Source organism: Dermochelys coriacea, chromosome 12, assembly GCF_009764565.3.
Source record: "Dermochelys coriacea isolate rDerCor1 chromosome 12, rDerCor1.pri.v4, whole genome shotgun sequence".
Classification (NCBI taxonomy): Eukaryota; Metazoa; Chordata; order Testudines; family Dermochelyidae; genus Dermochelys; species Dermochelys coriacea.
Window position 1 is genome coordinate 4,567,854 of NC_050079.1, and position 14,315 is coordinate 4,582,168.

Consider the following 14,315-nt stretch of genomic DNA (forward strand, 5'->3'; position numbering starts at 1 on the left):
ACCAATAACTAATATGCCCATTTGTGCAAATAAAATGTCAGACTGTCCTAAGTAGTAGCCTCATATGCATATAAACTGCTTTTAAAAAGGCGATTTTTCTTCAAACCTACGGCCTCAGCAAAAGGAACAAAAGCAAAATCCCATTTTACTCAGGTCAAATGGACAGTATCAATTTTCTTCAAATCCTCAGACATTCTAGTTTGTCAGAACAATACTTCCAACATGCTTGCTTTGAGTTAAAGACAATCCCTTTTATATCATTTTAGCAAAGTAATTACTTTCATTCTAATTTTTCCCCTTCAATACACACGAAGTAAATGGAAATTCAGCATTAGATTTTTACAGTATTTGGACTGAAATAATTGCTGGGGGAGGTTCCCAAGAATATCTGTTGTAGATTAGACCTGCTACAGTATTGCTCATAATTTCATTTTTTCCTTTATCAGATAGAGACCATGTTTATATTTATACATTTGTCAGATTTATTTGCAATGGTCTTCAAATGATACTTTTCTAAATTTGCTTTGTACTGCTCCTAAATTTGATTCTGAAATACAGGAAGTAGAGATCATTAAACAGTGCTTTTCAATAATCTGTAAGTGTGCAAATATATTTAGAGGGACATCGTTAACTTGAAATAGTCTATTTCAACAAGCAAATTGACCTTAGCCTCAAGATTATACTTGCCACCAAGTCTCCGATATTTGCGTCTCTTTAAAAAAAAAAAGATTTAATTAAGTGTTTTCCACTCCCTGTTGTGCGAGACACCCAAGAAAGGGGAAACTGACTAGTGACAGGAGGAGAAAGTAAACCACTACACACTGTCAAGTGTATAAGCTAAAACTGGAGAGCATTTTTCACTTGTACTTTATAGTAATTTTAGATGTTAATTGCATATGTTCATTTTCAGACAAAAATATGATTTAAGTTGACAGTGTCCCTTTAAGCTTTGGCACCAATGTTGAATACTTGTGCTTGGATTTCACATGACTAGGTCCATCCAATTTAACATTTTCAGCAGCTAGAACTTAAAACTGCACTTAATGCACAAGTGCAACTGGGTGGTTTTTACCTAGTGTACCATAGACAGGTTCTTGAAAATTTGTGCACTCAATTACTTCCTCAAACTGCAACCAAACAAAAAGCAATGTTGCTATTGCCTCAATATTTATTGAAGACCTTAAAGAGAATTACTTTCAACCATAAAACAAGTCTCTGGACAAGTGATTGATCACTGCAGAAGGAAACTCACCTCATCTACAGACATGGTGGGGTGTGGTGGATGATTATAAATGCGCTGAAAGTAGCTGTTTGCCTCATCATCTATTTCTTTACTAAAGTGCTGATTTGCCTCTGGCCACACCTGAGATAAGTCAGCTGTTGGGAGAATGGACAGTAAAGAGTAACATCTGAGTTAATTCATTAGCAAATTACTTTTCTTGTTCTTTTCAATTCATTTTCAGATATCTGTTCAAACATATGTAGAACCTACTTAATTCTCTTGACAGGGCTGAAATGCTTTTAAGTAGTTTTTGTTGATTTAATGAGCACATTTTATTTAAAACCACAGGTCTGTTGGCGAAACACAAATCTTACTAAGCTAACAGTGATAAATTTGAAACAAACTGAATCTTAAACTAGAGCTCCTAGAATATATTTCACCTCTAAAATTAAACTGAGGCCTAACCCAATGTGCAAGTGAACATAAAAAGAGCATGCTACACAACACTAACATGCAGACAGTCTTTCACACAAGCACTTTCAGATCAACCAGTGCACTTCAAGCCAAGTCACTGAATGCTCAGCCCAAATAGCAGAAAGAGGGTCAAATAACCTCCAGCTGTATGTTCACTGGGGACCTATTAGTTTAGCTTTTCACTCATTCAGTTTTATGGACAAGCTGCCAGATAGTGGATTTACCGACATCATAATGTCTGAAAGGTTTAATATCCGATTGCACATCTTAGAAAGTCACCAAAGCAAACAGTGTGAAATTTGACTGTATGCAGTCAAGAGATACAGCTGTGCCAGTTACAGCCAGACACACACTTGGCTGGACTGGGGAGACCAAATATTCCATTCTCAGAAACAAACTAGCCTGAATGTTTTTCTTCCCAGTTTTAACATCCTAATTCATCACTTCCTCCCTTTACCAATCAGAGGATTTAATAACGTCCCACTCAAAGCACCTCTGGTTTATTAGTTCTCTCTACAGAATTTCATTTTTGTAACACTGCTCTCTCACACATACATATATAAAACCCCTTATAAAAAGATTGGGCATATTTTGTTCAATATACAGCAGAACAAAGAAGTAGAGCAACACTGTTCATGCAGATTTATAACATTTCATTGAGCTATTTACTTCACTATAAAACTGCTTCTTTCTACTCCCTCAGGGCTACTCTGCAAGCTTCTACTGCTAGCAGTTTTAAAAGTAGCCGGTTTCATGCTGGAGAGTGAAAACTAGAGCCACATTTCTGGGATCTGCCATCTACTGGCCGCAAGCCTGCCCTGGAGGAAATGCAAGTTAACTGCAGACCACAGTCACACTTCAGTCACAGACAACACTACCACTTACAAGGTTTCATCTTACTCTGCTGGAATGTAGGCTGGTTCAGTCCAGATGTACTCAGTTTCCTTTGCACGAATGGATCGTTGTTCACTGCAGGGAGGCCAAGGGCCCCAGTCCCTATACCAGTTAGGCTACCCGTAGTAAGACCACCTACTGGGGCCAAACAAGGTATCAGTCATCTCACTTGTACTCCACTACTTGCATGAGTAAGAAAAAATTATTCCCACAAACTTGACCAGCTAGGTCACGTAATAACTATCCCCATGTTATCCAATTTCATATGCAACTCTTTAGTCCATGTTACGCTACTACAAGTGGTCTATTGAAGTTTGTCAAAGGCTCAGATTGCTCCCAATCAAAATTTCATCCTTTTATTCAGATGCAGCACTTTAATATACTTCAGAGGGTCTTAAATGGGCAAAATGTTCCAAGGAGGTCAGAACTGCATACCCACAATTTTTTTAAAAAATGGGACCCTCCCTTTATTGAAGTACATTATATTGATTTGTTTTGCTGCACTGAGCACTTTGGTGTAGAAGTGGGAGCAAAGATTATGTCATTTTAATTAAATCCTAGCAAATATAAGCATACTGCTGTTCCTGCCCAATACCTCCAACCAAGGCCACTGTAGCAGTACTTGAACAATTCTGTTACCTCAAAATGCAAACGGGTAGTACCTGGAAGTTGTGAAGAGAGTCCTCCAATGCCACTGAAAGCAGTTGTCTGATTTTGGGTAGAAAGGGGAGGAAATGCTTTTGCTGGTGACTGAGGTGTACTGAAAGCAGAACCCAAATTTGGAGGGAAGCCTTGCATACTCTGGGTATGTGGAACAGCTGAACCACCTAAACTAAGAGATGCCATCCCAGCAAGCGGGTCAATCTGAACAAAGAAATGCAGATTATAAACAGCCATATACATTTATCAGCTCTTCTTGGCAATAACTTAGACACCACTCCAATACTCTTAGGGACTATTTTTGACATATAGCTGTAACTTTAGCCTATGACAACAGGTCACCCCAACAAGATCCTGTTTATCTACAAAATGTTAGACATTTATCACATTTTTAGATTTAACTTAAGTCTGCTACAACCCTATAGATGTAAAATCCAAGTCTATTAAAAGCTTTTGGAGATTCAAGACTTAATTCAAGACCTTACACATTTGACTTTAACAAAAAATTGGGTTAAAAAGCATTACTTGTATATCTGATATTACAGCAACTTATGACTTTCAGTTTTAGGTCATGTTAAAGACGTTAGTGGCTGCAGTAAAATTTCATGAACACCATTTACAGATCTTATTGTATAAGGGATCCCACTGTGTCCAATTTTAAGAGAACTGGAACATGATCTTTTGCATAAGCCTTCAGAGGTCCCACAATATTAGCACCTATAATTAGAGATGCTGACTCTAGGAGGTGAGAGTTCTAGAACTGCACCATCTATCCAGAAGATGGCCAGGCTACAGACTTGTTATCTAAAACGTTCTGCTGCTCTAATTGCTCACAGTAGCAGTTTGTATTATTCCCAGGATATTTAATAGTTTTATCTAAGGAGTAGTTTTCCCACTTCTGAAAGTGGTTAAACAGCTTTACTTCTTTAGCCTGCAAAATATTGATGCCTTCGACATCTACAGAAATACTGAAGTGCCACTAATTTATAGGGGAAAGTTCATTTCTTAACATTTCAATGTGCCATTGAATGTAGTTGCTGGAAGTAAAATCTGTTTGGAATGTGTTGCTCCCAGAGGAGGAAGGGGTGGTGAGTGGCAGGGAGTAACTTAAATGTACCTTGTTTTTAAAAGAGCAGTTCAGTTGAGAGCTGAAGAGCCCCAGTTATAACAAGTCCTTATGCTCTAGCACTGTTGCTTGGCCCGTGAAGCTACAAACAAGACACATCAGGTTCAAAGGCAGTGCTTAATCCTCAAAAAGTCTAAGTAAATTCTTTACCACTTTAAAGAAACCTTCACTAAGTTTTTAATTAAGCCAAATTTGTATTTCACTTTTTATTGCTCCCATTCTGCTAAGCTTCAGTTACTTGTTACAAATGCTCCAGAAGTGAAAGTTAGCTCTGAACTAAACCCATTACACACTATTTTGTAGTTAAAACACAAGCAAGTTATGTAGACATGCATGCATGAGTAGTTTAAGGGAGCCTACTGACATATTTAGTTCCATTACCAGAGTTCAGTTTATGCAGCAAACACAAATGCCAATTATCACTGTTCTGAAACTGTAGCATGTCATTTATCTACCTGTACAGGAGAGATGGCATCCAAGCTGCTAGCACTTGGTGGACGTCCCTTTGGCATGACTCCAGGTGGTGGCTGTCTAGCCTTGTTCATGACATTACTGCAATTGGCTACCATAGTGAGGATGGTCTCTGACAGCTCCTGAGAAACACTCCTAAGCAGAGAAGAGTTGGGCGATAAGCCATATAGCATTCCTAAGACTGGCCAATCCAGCCTGTTCAGTTTCTCTTTAGCAAAGAGGACCATGTATTTCAAGACAGGCAATAAGTGTGGCTTTGGAGAAGCAGATAAAAGATTTTTCAATTACTTTACAAGAATTTTACTATCCCTACTGTTGTATCTTTCTTAGACTCACTAAGCAGTCAAGTGATTTGAGAAGCACTCTACAGACTTTTAGAAAGACATGCTGTGGTTTGTAGGTTCTAGAAGACTTACACTAGACCTTCAACCCAGTGACTGAGTGACTGTAGATATCATCTTTAGTGAAAAGTTACACACTTAAAAGTCAGTATGCATGGGTACATCCCCCTCATGCTAAGATGATGCATGTTTTCAGGTCCACATTTGACCAGGCACTGGAACATGAGTAATTAGCAGTGAACATTGAGTACCTTCTAGCTCTCAGAAAGCAACAAAACCCTGCCCTCGCAGGTGTACAGGCAGTCCTCACACTTAAGACAATTGATTCCTGAAAATTGCATTGTAAGTCGAAACGTCGTAACTTGGAACCACAATCCACTCCACTGCAGGACCGAGCGTCATAAAGTCAAAACCAAATTGTAAGTCGATCAGGGTATCAATTCATAAGTGCTGTTCATCCTAAGTCAAACGTCGTAAAATAGAGAACTACCTGTACTGACATCTGTCAGTACAAAAACATTTGCATAACTACTATTTTATTTGATTTCCATTAGATATAGGAAAAGGACAGTCTTGATAGAGAAACAAGTTTTCCACACTTTATTTTCCCTATGTCAATACTCATGTCTTAAATACACTACTGAATAGCTTATTTTAGGATTAAGACATACTGGGTCTCCTAAAAACAGGATATGCATCTTTTAACAGAGTTAAAAAAAAGAACAGACTCCTAGGAAGCCCTAGTCTATTTCTTGGGCAACATTTGAAACATGAGCTCTGTCGAAGACTAGAATGAGACAATAGTTTAAGAGGGAGGGGGAAGGCTGAAGTCTCCTTTTGGATAAGACTACCCTGTTCTCCTATTTCATCACGTTGTACTTGGAGTATCAAGGTTATACACCATATAATTAGAATTCTGTTACTGTAAGTCCAAGACCATCACTGAGTTGCTCTCATTCCATGGTCTGGCATTTTTATGCAGCAATAAGAGGCTATGGTTTGACCTAGCTGGCTAGTGTCACAGGAAAGCTTCTAAGAGGATGGGCATTTCCATGACTTAAGCAATAGTGAAAAATCTAAGACATTAAGAAGATCTCAGGATGATTCAATATATTTAGATGAAAGAAAAAAGACCGGACAAGTCGCTAACAGCTTTCTCTATACAGACCAAGAAACCAAGATCCAATATACAATTCAAGAGACGGGCATAATATAGGAATAGTGGAAGTGCTTTCTCTCCGCAAGAGAGCATACCCATTGCTAGTAAGCCTACTTTTCATGCACAGCAGATTACAGTTTCTTGCTCCAATAGTATATTTGTTGAATCAGTTTGCAAGACTCTGTGCAAGAATATCTACCCCAAGAACTGCACAATTTAACTTTGATGTGGATCTACTTACTCTAGTAAACCCCCGAGATTATTTTGACTGACTGCATCCTAATTCAGGAACAACTAGCAATAGTCTGTTCAAAGGTGCTAAATCTTTGGGGGTGAGGGATGTTTAGTTAAAGGTGCATTTAAGGCTAATGATGTTTGGGTGATCAACTTACTTCCATATATTTAAGAGGAAAAGTATTTCCAGGTTAAACTGCTCAACTACAATGTTTTCAAAAAGCTTTCTATGTCTACTCAACCTCAGCTCTACCTTAACAAGTTCTTTGCCTGGAAGTTCAAGTTTTTAAGAAGTCTAAGCATTGCTCAGCAGCAACCCTATCAGATATTTCATACCACCACAGTTCTCCAACATGGTTTCTACTCCCACACTCTGCAAACTAGAGCAACATGTCCCACATCAACCTCAAAGAGTTCTTTACCTACCACTTCCCATGCTGTGGGCTACCATTATCTATAGTTCAGCCATGTGGACTTTAGAAGTCCAGCACTGTCATGGCAAGAGATGTGCAGTGTCTCCAAGTCACTCCCCTGTGCCTCAAGTTTCCCCAAGCTGTCTGTCGATCCAGCGGGTAATGTAGACAAGCCCAAGGTCTCCCCAGCTCTGACTCCCTTCTCAGTGGTATGTCTCTAAAAAGGACAATGAACCTCTGCAGTCTGAGTGGAAGTGTGTGTGTGTGTGTGTTTTCAGAAGCCAAGAAAAAGAGGTGAACATGCAATTACTTCACCAAGAAGTTTATTTTTATCTGAAATAATTTGAAGCAGGGACTAGAGGCATTTCCCAGCCATTCTAAGATTTTTGATCTCAAGGGGACACTAGGAGGATAGAGACCATCCCAAAATACATCTTAAAAAACCCACATTCCTCTTGATATAAAACCACTGATTAGACTGGGCACGGGGATCTCTAACAAACAAAAAAGGGCTGTACTGCTTCAAAAAGCCTTAAGTAAACGTCAAATGTGCATGCTGCCCACGACGAGGACATTTTTTCAGTGGGCTCTTAGACCTTATATAGTAGTAAGTAGTCAGAAGATAAAATTATTAATTTGTTAGCCTCTGAAATATTACAACTGGCCTTTACATACAGAAATAGATCCAAAGCTAGACTTGTCTTTATAAAAATAATCCCTTGTTCTATATTAGCGATAGCACCCACATTGTGGGAAGTGAGCAACTACCCAGTAAGCAGACCTCAGAATTTTGTATAAGTGCCATTTCTCCCCTTCCACAGACTGATCAGAATTAAAGTGGCCTTAATTCAGTTTCTTAATTCACCAATTAAAACTAAACTGAATTATGGTCACTTCAATTCTGAACAGAAGCATCCACATAGGGATTTATACAATGCAGTTCAACTAATCCACTTCCAATTCACACCTTTAGTTAATTTCAATTAATTTTCCTGGATGCTCCCTATGTAGTCATGCCCAAAGAATTGCCTATTCTCCATCTATAACCAGCCATTACTGTAGGAGGAGTACCTCACAATCCCTATGGTATTTATCCTCACAGCACCCAAGAGGTAGGGAAAGTGCTATTATTCCCATTTTACAGATGGTGAACTGAGGCACAGAGACAGTGATTTGCTCAAGGGCACAAATTAGAATGGGTTCAGGTCCCTGCTCCGTTAAGTCTCCAGAGTCAGAAGCTAACCCCCAACCATTAGGCCATCCTTCCTTATGCATTCTCATTTGTAGCTGTTAATTCACATCAAGAGAGTCAGTTACATTAAAGAGCAGCCCTTTTTATGAAAGCCATTGCTGTAGTTGCTGCATGGATCCTATGTGGATGGGAGGATGAGATTGTTCATTATGGAGTTATTTAAATAAGGCTCACCTTATGAAAGTTAGAAGCCAGCTTGGATAAAAACTATAAAGAATTTTATTGAAATTAAATATAGGTTCTTTTAAAAAATAAACCCATTTAAGATTAAATTTGAAGTTGACACCCTATGTTAAGGCCTAAAATTATTAAAATAAATACTAAAAATATTAAGCTGTACATCTGATGCCAAGTCTTAAAGAAAGTCAAATAACTGACTTGGTGAAAGTCACTAGTTAGCCACCTGGAACTAGAATGTGAAGTGCTAAAGCAGCTGAAGACAGGTGCAGAAAATATTTTCTTCATTTCAGGTTATTCAACTACTTCAGGTCAATGACTAATTCCTTCTAAGGTAAGCCAATCGGGGAAAAAAAAAGCAGGAAAAAAAAAAAAAAAAAACTTAGATTGGAAAAGAAAAACCATGTATACACAGTGGATGCAAGGATGAGATCTACTAGTTACATAATCTTGAAGGACAGAGTAAATTGAACTGATTTCTGAACAAACTACAATGAATAGTTCCTTTGTTCATTAAAAAGTTAAATGCAAAACAAGTTTAGTGAAACATGCATGTTTCCAGCACAATAAAATTAAATTGCATTTCCATCTAAATAGACAAATCAGAAGCAAAAAAATTATCTAGTAGAGAAATGCATTATCCACCATTTTCTAAAATACTAAAAGTTCAAATTAAGAATCTGAATAAGTGTAAATTAAGCTGTTTAATTGCTTGAATAAATGTGTACAGTTATGATGTATCCTCCTGGTTAGTATAACATTATGTTGATTTGTAACTAAATCTGTTTTAATGGTTATCCACCAATGAGGATCAACCTCTCTTTAGGAAAATAACTAAAAAAGACAAGTGAAAAACAGGATTAAGATCAATTAATGATTCTACTTGCTGATTTAAATCTAATTATGATCTGAAGTCACTACAACCCATTTGAAAACTCAAATGTTAACCTAATATACCATGAATTCTACAAGAATCTCATACTAATGTCCTAACATCTAGGCAGCAGAAAGAACTGATACTCCTCAAAATAGGTAAAACTGAAGACTCAGTTTTTTCATCTTATAACATTACTACTCCTGGAGGAATTCTGCACAACAGAATTTTGTGGAAATTAATGTGCACGCAGAATTTCCTTTCTCCTATAGAAACGGACTGCAGTGCTGCTAGCCATCACTGGACCCAGCAGATTTCTGGCAGCTGCCAGCATGCCCTGAGGGAAGGAGAGGACAGCACACAGGAAACTCCATGTAAGCCTGGGACTGAGCATCAGGCTGTTTCTCCCTCTGGATCCCTTGGCTTGGGGTGGGTATGGGTGTCTGGAGGCAAAGAAACAGGAATTCTGTTATGATAGGGATTTCTGTAACTACTCCTGGGGAAAAAAAAAAGTGTAAGTGTAAATGTAAATGTATGTATTGTTGACACTTGCTGACCAGTATTTTGAAACAAAATTACCAAAATAATTGAAACTGGCATGATTATGTAGTGTTATTTTGACAAACATTTGCAGAATTTTAAAATAGCGCGCAGAATTTAATGTTTTGGTGCAGACTGCCCCCAGAAATACATTATGTAAAATTCAAGGTTTAAAATTTAAGTATCTCTGCATAATAACTTTGTAAAGGATCATTTAGAATTGGTATGAAACATGGAAGCCCATTTGCTTTTAGTGTAGCAGTCCTATTGAGAAATACAGGAAGATGCCCCACCTACTTACTTTGCAACCACAGGAAAAGAGGATCAGAAAATTTTGTTCATCAAATATAAAAAAATTAGAAGAGGCTGCATTGCCAGTTAGGTCTGGCTCCATAAATATTCAACCCCACCCTTTAAATACTTAAATTAAAAAAAAAGTGTTATTGTATAATTCCTTCCTGTAAGTGAAGCCTATTTACTTTCCCCCAGTCATTTTTTTCCTATATTCTCCCTCTTGTCCTCTTTTCCCATGTTGTGTTTGCCCCTTTCCACATCACCACCCCTTTCCTGTGTTCATTATTCAGTCTCCCCACTCTCTCAACCTCCATTTCCTCCCCCCATCCCAAACTGTCTCCTATACTTCTTCCCAGGACACAAGTTCATCAGCCAGCCTCATACCCTGAAGTCCACATACTACCATCCTCTCCTCAAAAATCAAGCATGTATATAGACATTGAGAACCCTCCTCCCTTCTCCCCAAAAAGAAACTCAGCTTCCCAGAAGCCCAAATGGGTGGTCCGTGTATCATGTGCCAAGCATGTCCCAACTCCCTCATGCCCACCCACATAAGCAGCCTCTCCTCCTCAGTTCTCCATCCATGTCCCACAGTAGTTCCTTCCCCTACATTTGCACAAAGGCAGCCACTTGCTCTCCAAGCCCTTTGATTCCCACACTTGCATTTGTTGTTCTTCCAGTTACTTTGCCCCTTCAACCTCAAGAAGAGTTTAGCCCTGCTCAGAGAGGGGAAACTATTGTAGAGCAGGAGGAGGAAGTGAGGCAGTATCTGTTTTTCCTCCTCCTCCCCACTGGCTCTGCCAGATACAATGATCCAGGAGCCAGTCAGCACCAACAGGAACTAGGGGTAAGGGAGAGAGAAAATGACGTGATCTTGGGAGAAAGGAAAAGATGAAATCTTTTCATTTTTATCCCTCTACACAAAGCAGGCAAGGAATGTTTGGGAGGAGTGGGGGAAAAGAACATGCACATCTATTTCATCCCAGTGATTGTACCTAGAGGGACACTTGTATTTATAGGGGTTTCATGACCCTAAGAAGTTGCCACAAGTACTTTAAAAAATTAAAAAAAGGTACTACCACTAATTTTTGACTCGATACATACATTTTCCTTGTTTTGAAGATTTGTTTTTCCCCCCTTCAAGTAACTTAGTGGTCTGTGAGTTTGACACTTAGCAGATTTCAGTGTCTACGCTTGTCTGACTTCATTGCAAACTGTTCAGAGTAAACAACTGTTTAAAAAACTTATTGCTATAGAGCAAGATTGCGGTTTTTACTAGCATAAGGACAAAGTGGTTTGGTCAAAAAAAAAAACAAAAAAACAATTTCCAGGACATTTCTGGCATCACTAAAAGTTCCTGCACATCATGTGTTGAAACTAGATTCACCAGCACTTTAATTATAGGGATATCTTCCTAAATACATGATACACCATGGTGCAATTTCAAGGTAAAATGTTTGCGAGACAACTTCCCCCATGAATTACAATAAAATGGGGAATTAATTTCTAGCCAGAAAGTTTACTAAAATGCTTGTTTTTAATTAGGGTTGAAATCCAAGATTTTAGACCTGTGATTGTGATTAAGAAAGCCTGCATACAAGACTGTTTTCTTCTCAATCTGGTCTCCTTTAGTAATTTTTTAGTGTGCACAAGTGGTTCAGACTCTTAGATAAAAGTTAAGAGCAAGTAAAGGGTTGAGAAGATTGTTCTGGATCTTCTAGCTCTCCAGCCCAGAGAACATTAGGATTCAGAGTACAGCCAAAGTTATTGCTTGTTCTTAAGCGACTACTATGCAGACTAAAGCTTTCTAAATCCAGAGATAAACAAGATTTTAATAGTTATGCATAACACTTGAGTACTGACAAGAGGAGTTTAGCAGTAAGATTGAACACATTGGCTCTCTCTGGGACTGCCTCTAAATGGCACAGCCCCATCTTTCACATGCACCAAGGAAAGCCAAATCAGTTTTAAGATTCTTTTGCAACTATGACATTTGCAGTTGAGTCTTCAAGCATATGCAGTTACCATAAGCATACAATTTTCTTACCCAGCACAAGCTTGTAGGCAGGCCAACATAGTTGCCAGTGTTTCTGGAGGAAGCTGAGCACTTTTGGGCTGGTCTTTCTCTGGGGCAAGGCCCCCCAAAATAGATGGGCATCGTCTCTTTAAGAAGGTCATACAGGCCTGGATGAAGGGCTCCTGGGGAAGAGAAATTCTTTTAATCTCCATTTAGACCGCATACCAGCCATGGATTTCAAATTTAGCAATTGCAAGGTGGAAAGAATTGCACTAAGCTATTATATAATTCAACATTTTCACTGAACGGTCAGACTAAAGAAGTTTTCCAAAACTTCAATATTACTTAAAACCGTTAGTGACTTAACCAAGTCACCAAAAATAAAATGCAGAAGTGAAATAAAAATCCTGCTTTACCCCATGCTCCCGAATTTTATCTGTGAGCCATTTGTCAAGTTTGAGGTATTCCCGTCGAGAGGCAAGTGCAGCAAGGTCAATAACAAAGGCAAATGGAGTACCATTTAGCAGCATTGACAAAGCCTAAAGAAAAAAAAATAAGACTAGTCGTCAAAGTATCAGGTTACCCTCCCCATTCTTTCACGCTCTCTGCTCCCCACCTGCTTTTTGGACAAGTTTTGCTACAACATGCTGCTACTGCTTTCTTGGTCAAGAAAAAAATTTGGTACTATTAGCTTCATAGTTAAGTCTTGCTTATAAGACTAAGCAAGCGGTTCTAGATCTGAAAGCATGACGCTACCTTCAACTAGACTTGACCTTGTGCTTGGCTTTTACAGTCTTAATATGAAGCCTTACCAATAAGTGGCAGAGTAAAAAAAAAAAATACTCAGTTTCTATTGCAACACCACAGAAATCAAATCAAAATATCCCATCACTCCCTGAGCATGACTTATGAGTATTTCACATCTATTCTGAATGTACCTCATGGTCAACAGTAGTTGATGCGAAGAAATTTTTTTTCAGAAGGCAGTCTGTCCAGCTATACCAAATGACACCCCAAATTTGTTACATCCACTTTAACAGGTGACAGATACCTCAAAAAGGTGATAAATACCTCAAAAATAAGTCAGCTGAAACTGTACAGCACATATAATTTCAGTGAACTAGTATGGAAAGTTACTGAACTAGTGTCACTTGTTTACCACACTTAAGTACAACTCTGCTCTTTAAACAAATTTCATTTTCTAGAGTAAGTTTCCTATGCTCCCACTTCTAGCATCTTCAAGAAAAGTGTTGAAACTATTCTTATAGTTCTACATAATTTTTATAGTCTTGATACCCATTTATGCCAACATCTGAATCCAAACATTCTATCAATACAGTTCTTACCAACTTTCTATCACTTGCTAGTTTAAGTTCCCCTTATAAAAAGGAACATGAAGTTCATAAACACTAAATAATGACAAATGCCTCTCAAAAACCACTCACCTTCAAGTCTTGGGCAACATCGAGAATACGTGACAATTTTGCCTGGTCATACTGCTCCCCTCTCATGTACCATTCAGCCATTGCATGCATGATAAGTTGGCGTATTGAAGGAGACTGGCCCTAGGGAAAGTTAAATTGTGATTTCACTTTATACGGAGCTGCTTAAAAAAAGCCCACACACTGTTACAGAAGTTTACATTTGGAATAGCTCATTCACACTTATGCAGGATGTTTCACCTATATGTGACAGTGTTAATGGCGTTTACATGCAAGTTTTGTAGTTCATACCAGCTATAGTTCACTCAGATAATCTACTGTAAGAACCTAAAACCACCACCTAGACATGATTCTACATCTTTGAATTTCCTTCTGAATGGTGAAACAAGTTGAGTTCACATCCCATGTTATTCCATCAGTAAACCTGTCTAATTCTTCTCCCATTCATACAGGAATAGAGACTGGAAAAAGCTATTGTAGCATCCCATCTGCACTTATGTAATGGAATACCACATCTCATGGCTTAATACATGTTCTTGGAGACAGAATGGGAGTGAGATCCCAAAAACAATTAACAGAATTCAGCTTTTCATAGGCATCAAGGGTCTTAAAGTCTAGCTGTTGACATCTTGGGAACACTTAAATTTTACCAGCTGATGGAACTGCATCATGAAAGATAGACCAATGTTCTGCATTTATGCCACAACCTGGGCCAGCAGAAAACG

At 38.4% G+C, this 14,315-nt stretch overlaps 1 protein-coding gene and 1 non-coding gene across 27 annotated transcripts in view; both read right to left on the reverse strand.

Annotated features, from left to right (window-relative positions):
• Positions 1–14,315, reverse strand: part of CNOT1 (CCR4-NOT transcription complex subunit 1) — a 98,838-nt gene that overhangs the window by 51,530 nt on the left and 32,993 nt on the right. For 6 of the 26 annotated variants that reach the window (XM_038368763.2, XM_038368759.2, XM_043494770.1 and 3 more), the window contains exons 14-20: positions 13,594–13,713; positions 12,565–12,687; positions 12,179–12,330; positions 4,832–4,982; positions 3,253–3,454; positions 2,582–2,728; positions 1,253–1,377 (exon numbers count right to left, since the gene is read on the reverse strand). In XM_038368763.2, coding sequence (XP_038224691.1) covers positions 1,253–1,377; positions 2,582–2,728; positions 3,253–3,454; positions 4,832–4,982; positions 12,179–12,330; positions 12,565–12,687; positions 13,594–13,713 — 1,020 coding nt within the window. The remainder of the gene's footprint in view (positions 1–1,252; positions 1,378–2,581; positions 2,729–3,252; positions 3,455–4,831; positions 4,983–12,178; positions 12,331–12,564; positions 12,688–13,593; positions 13,714–14,315) is intronic. The other 20 variants (XM_038368764.2, XM_038368760.2, XM_043494778.1 and 17 more) reach the window with 7 other exon arrangements.
• Positions 4,360–4,495, reverse strand: LOC119841496. The gene has a single exon (XR_005288569.1). It is a non-coding gene; the product is annotated as a small nucleolar RNA SNORA50 (small nucleolar RNA).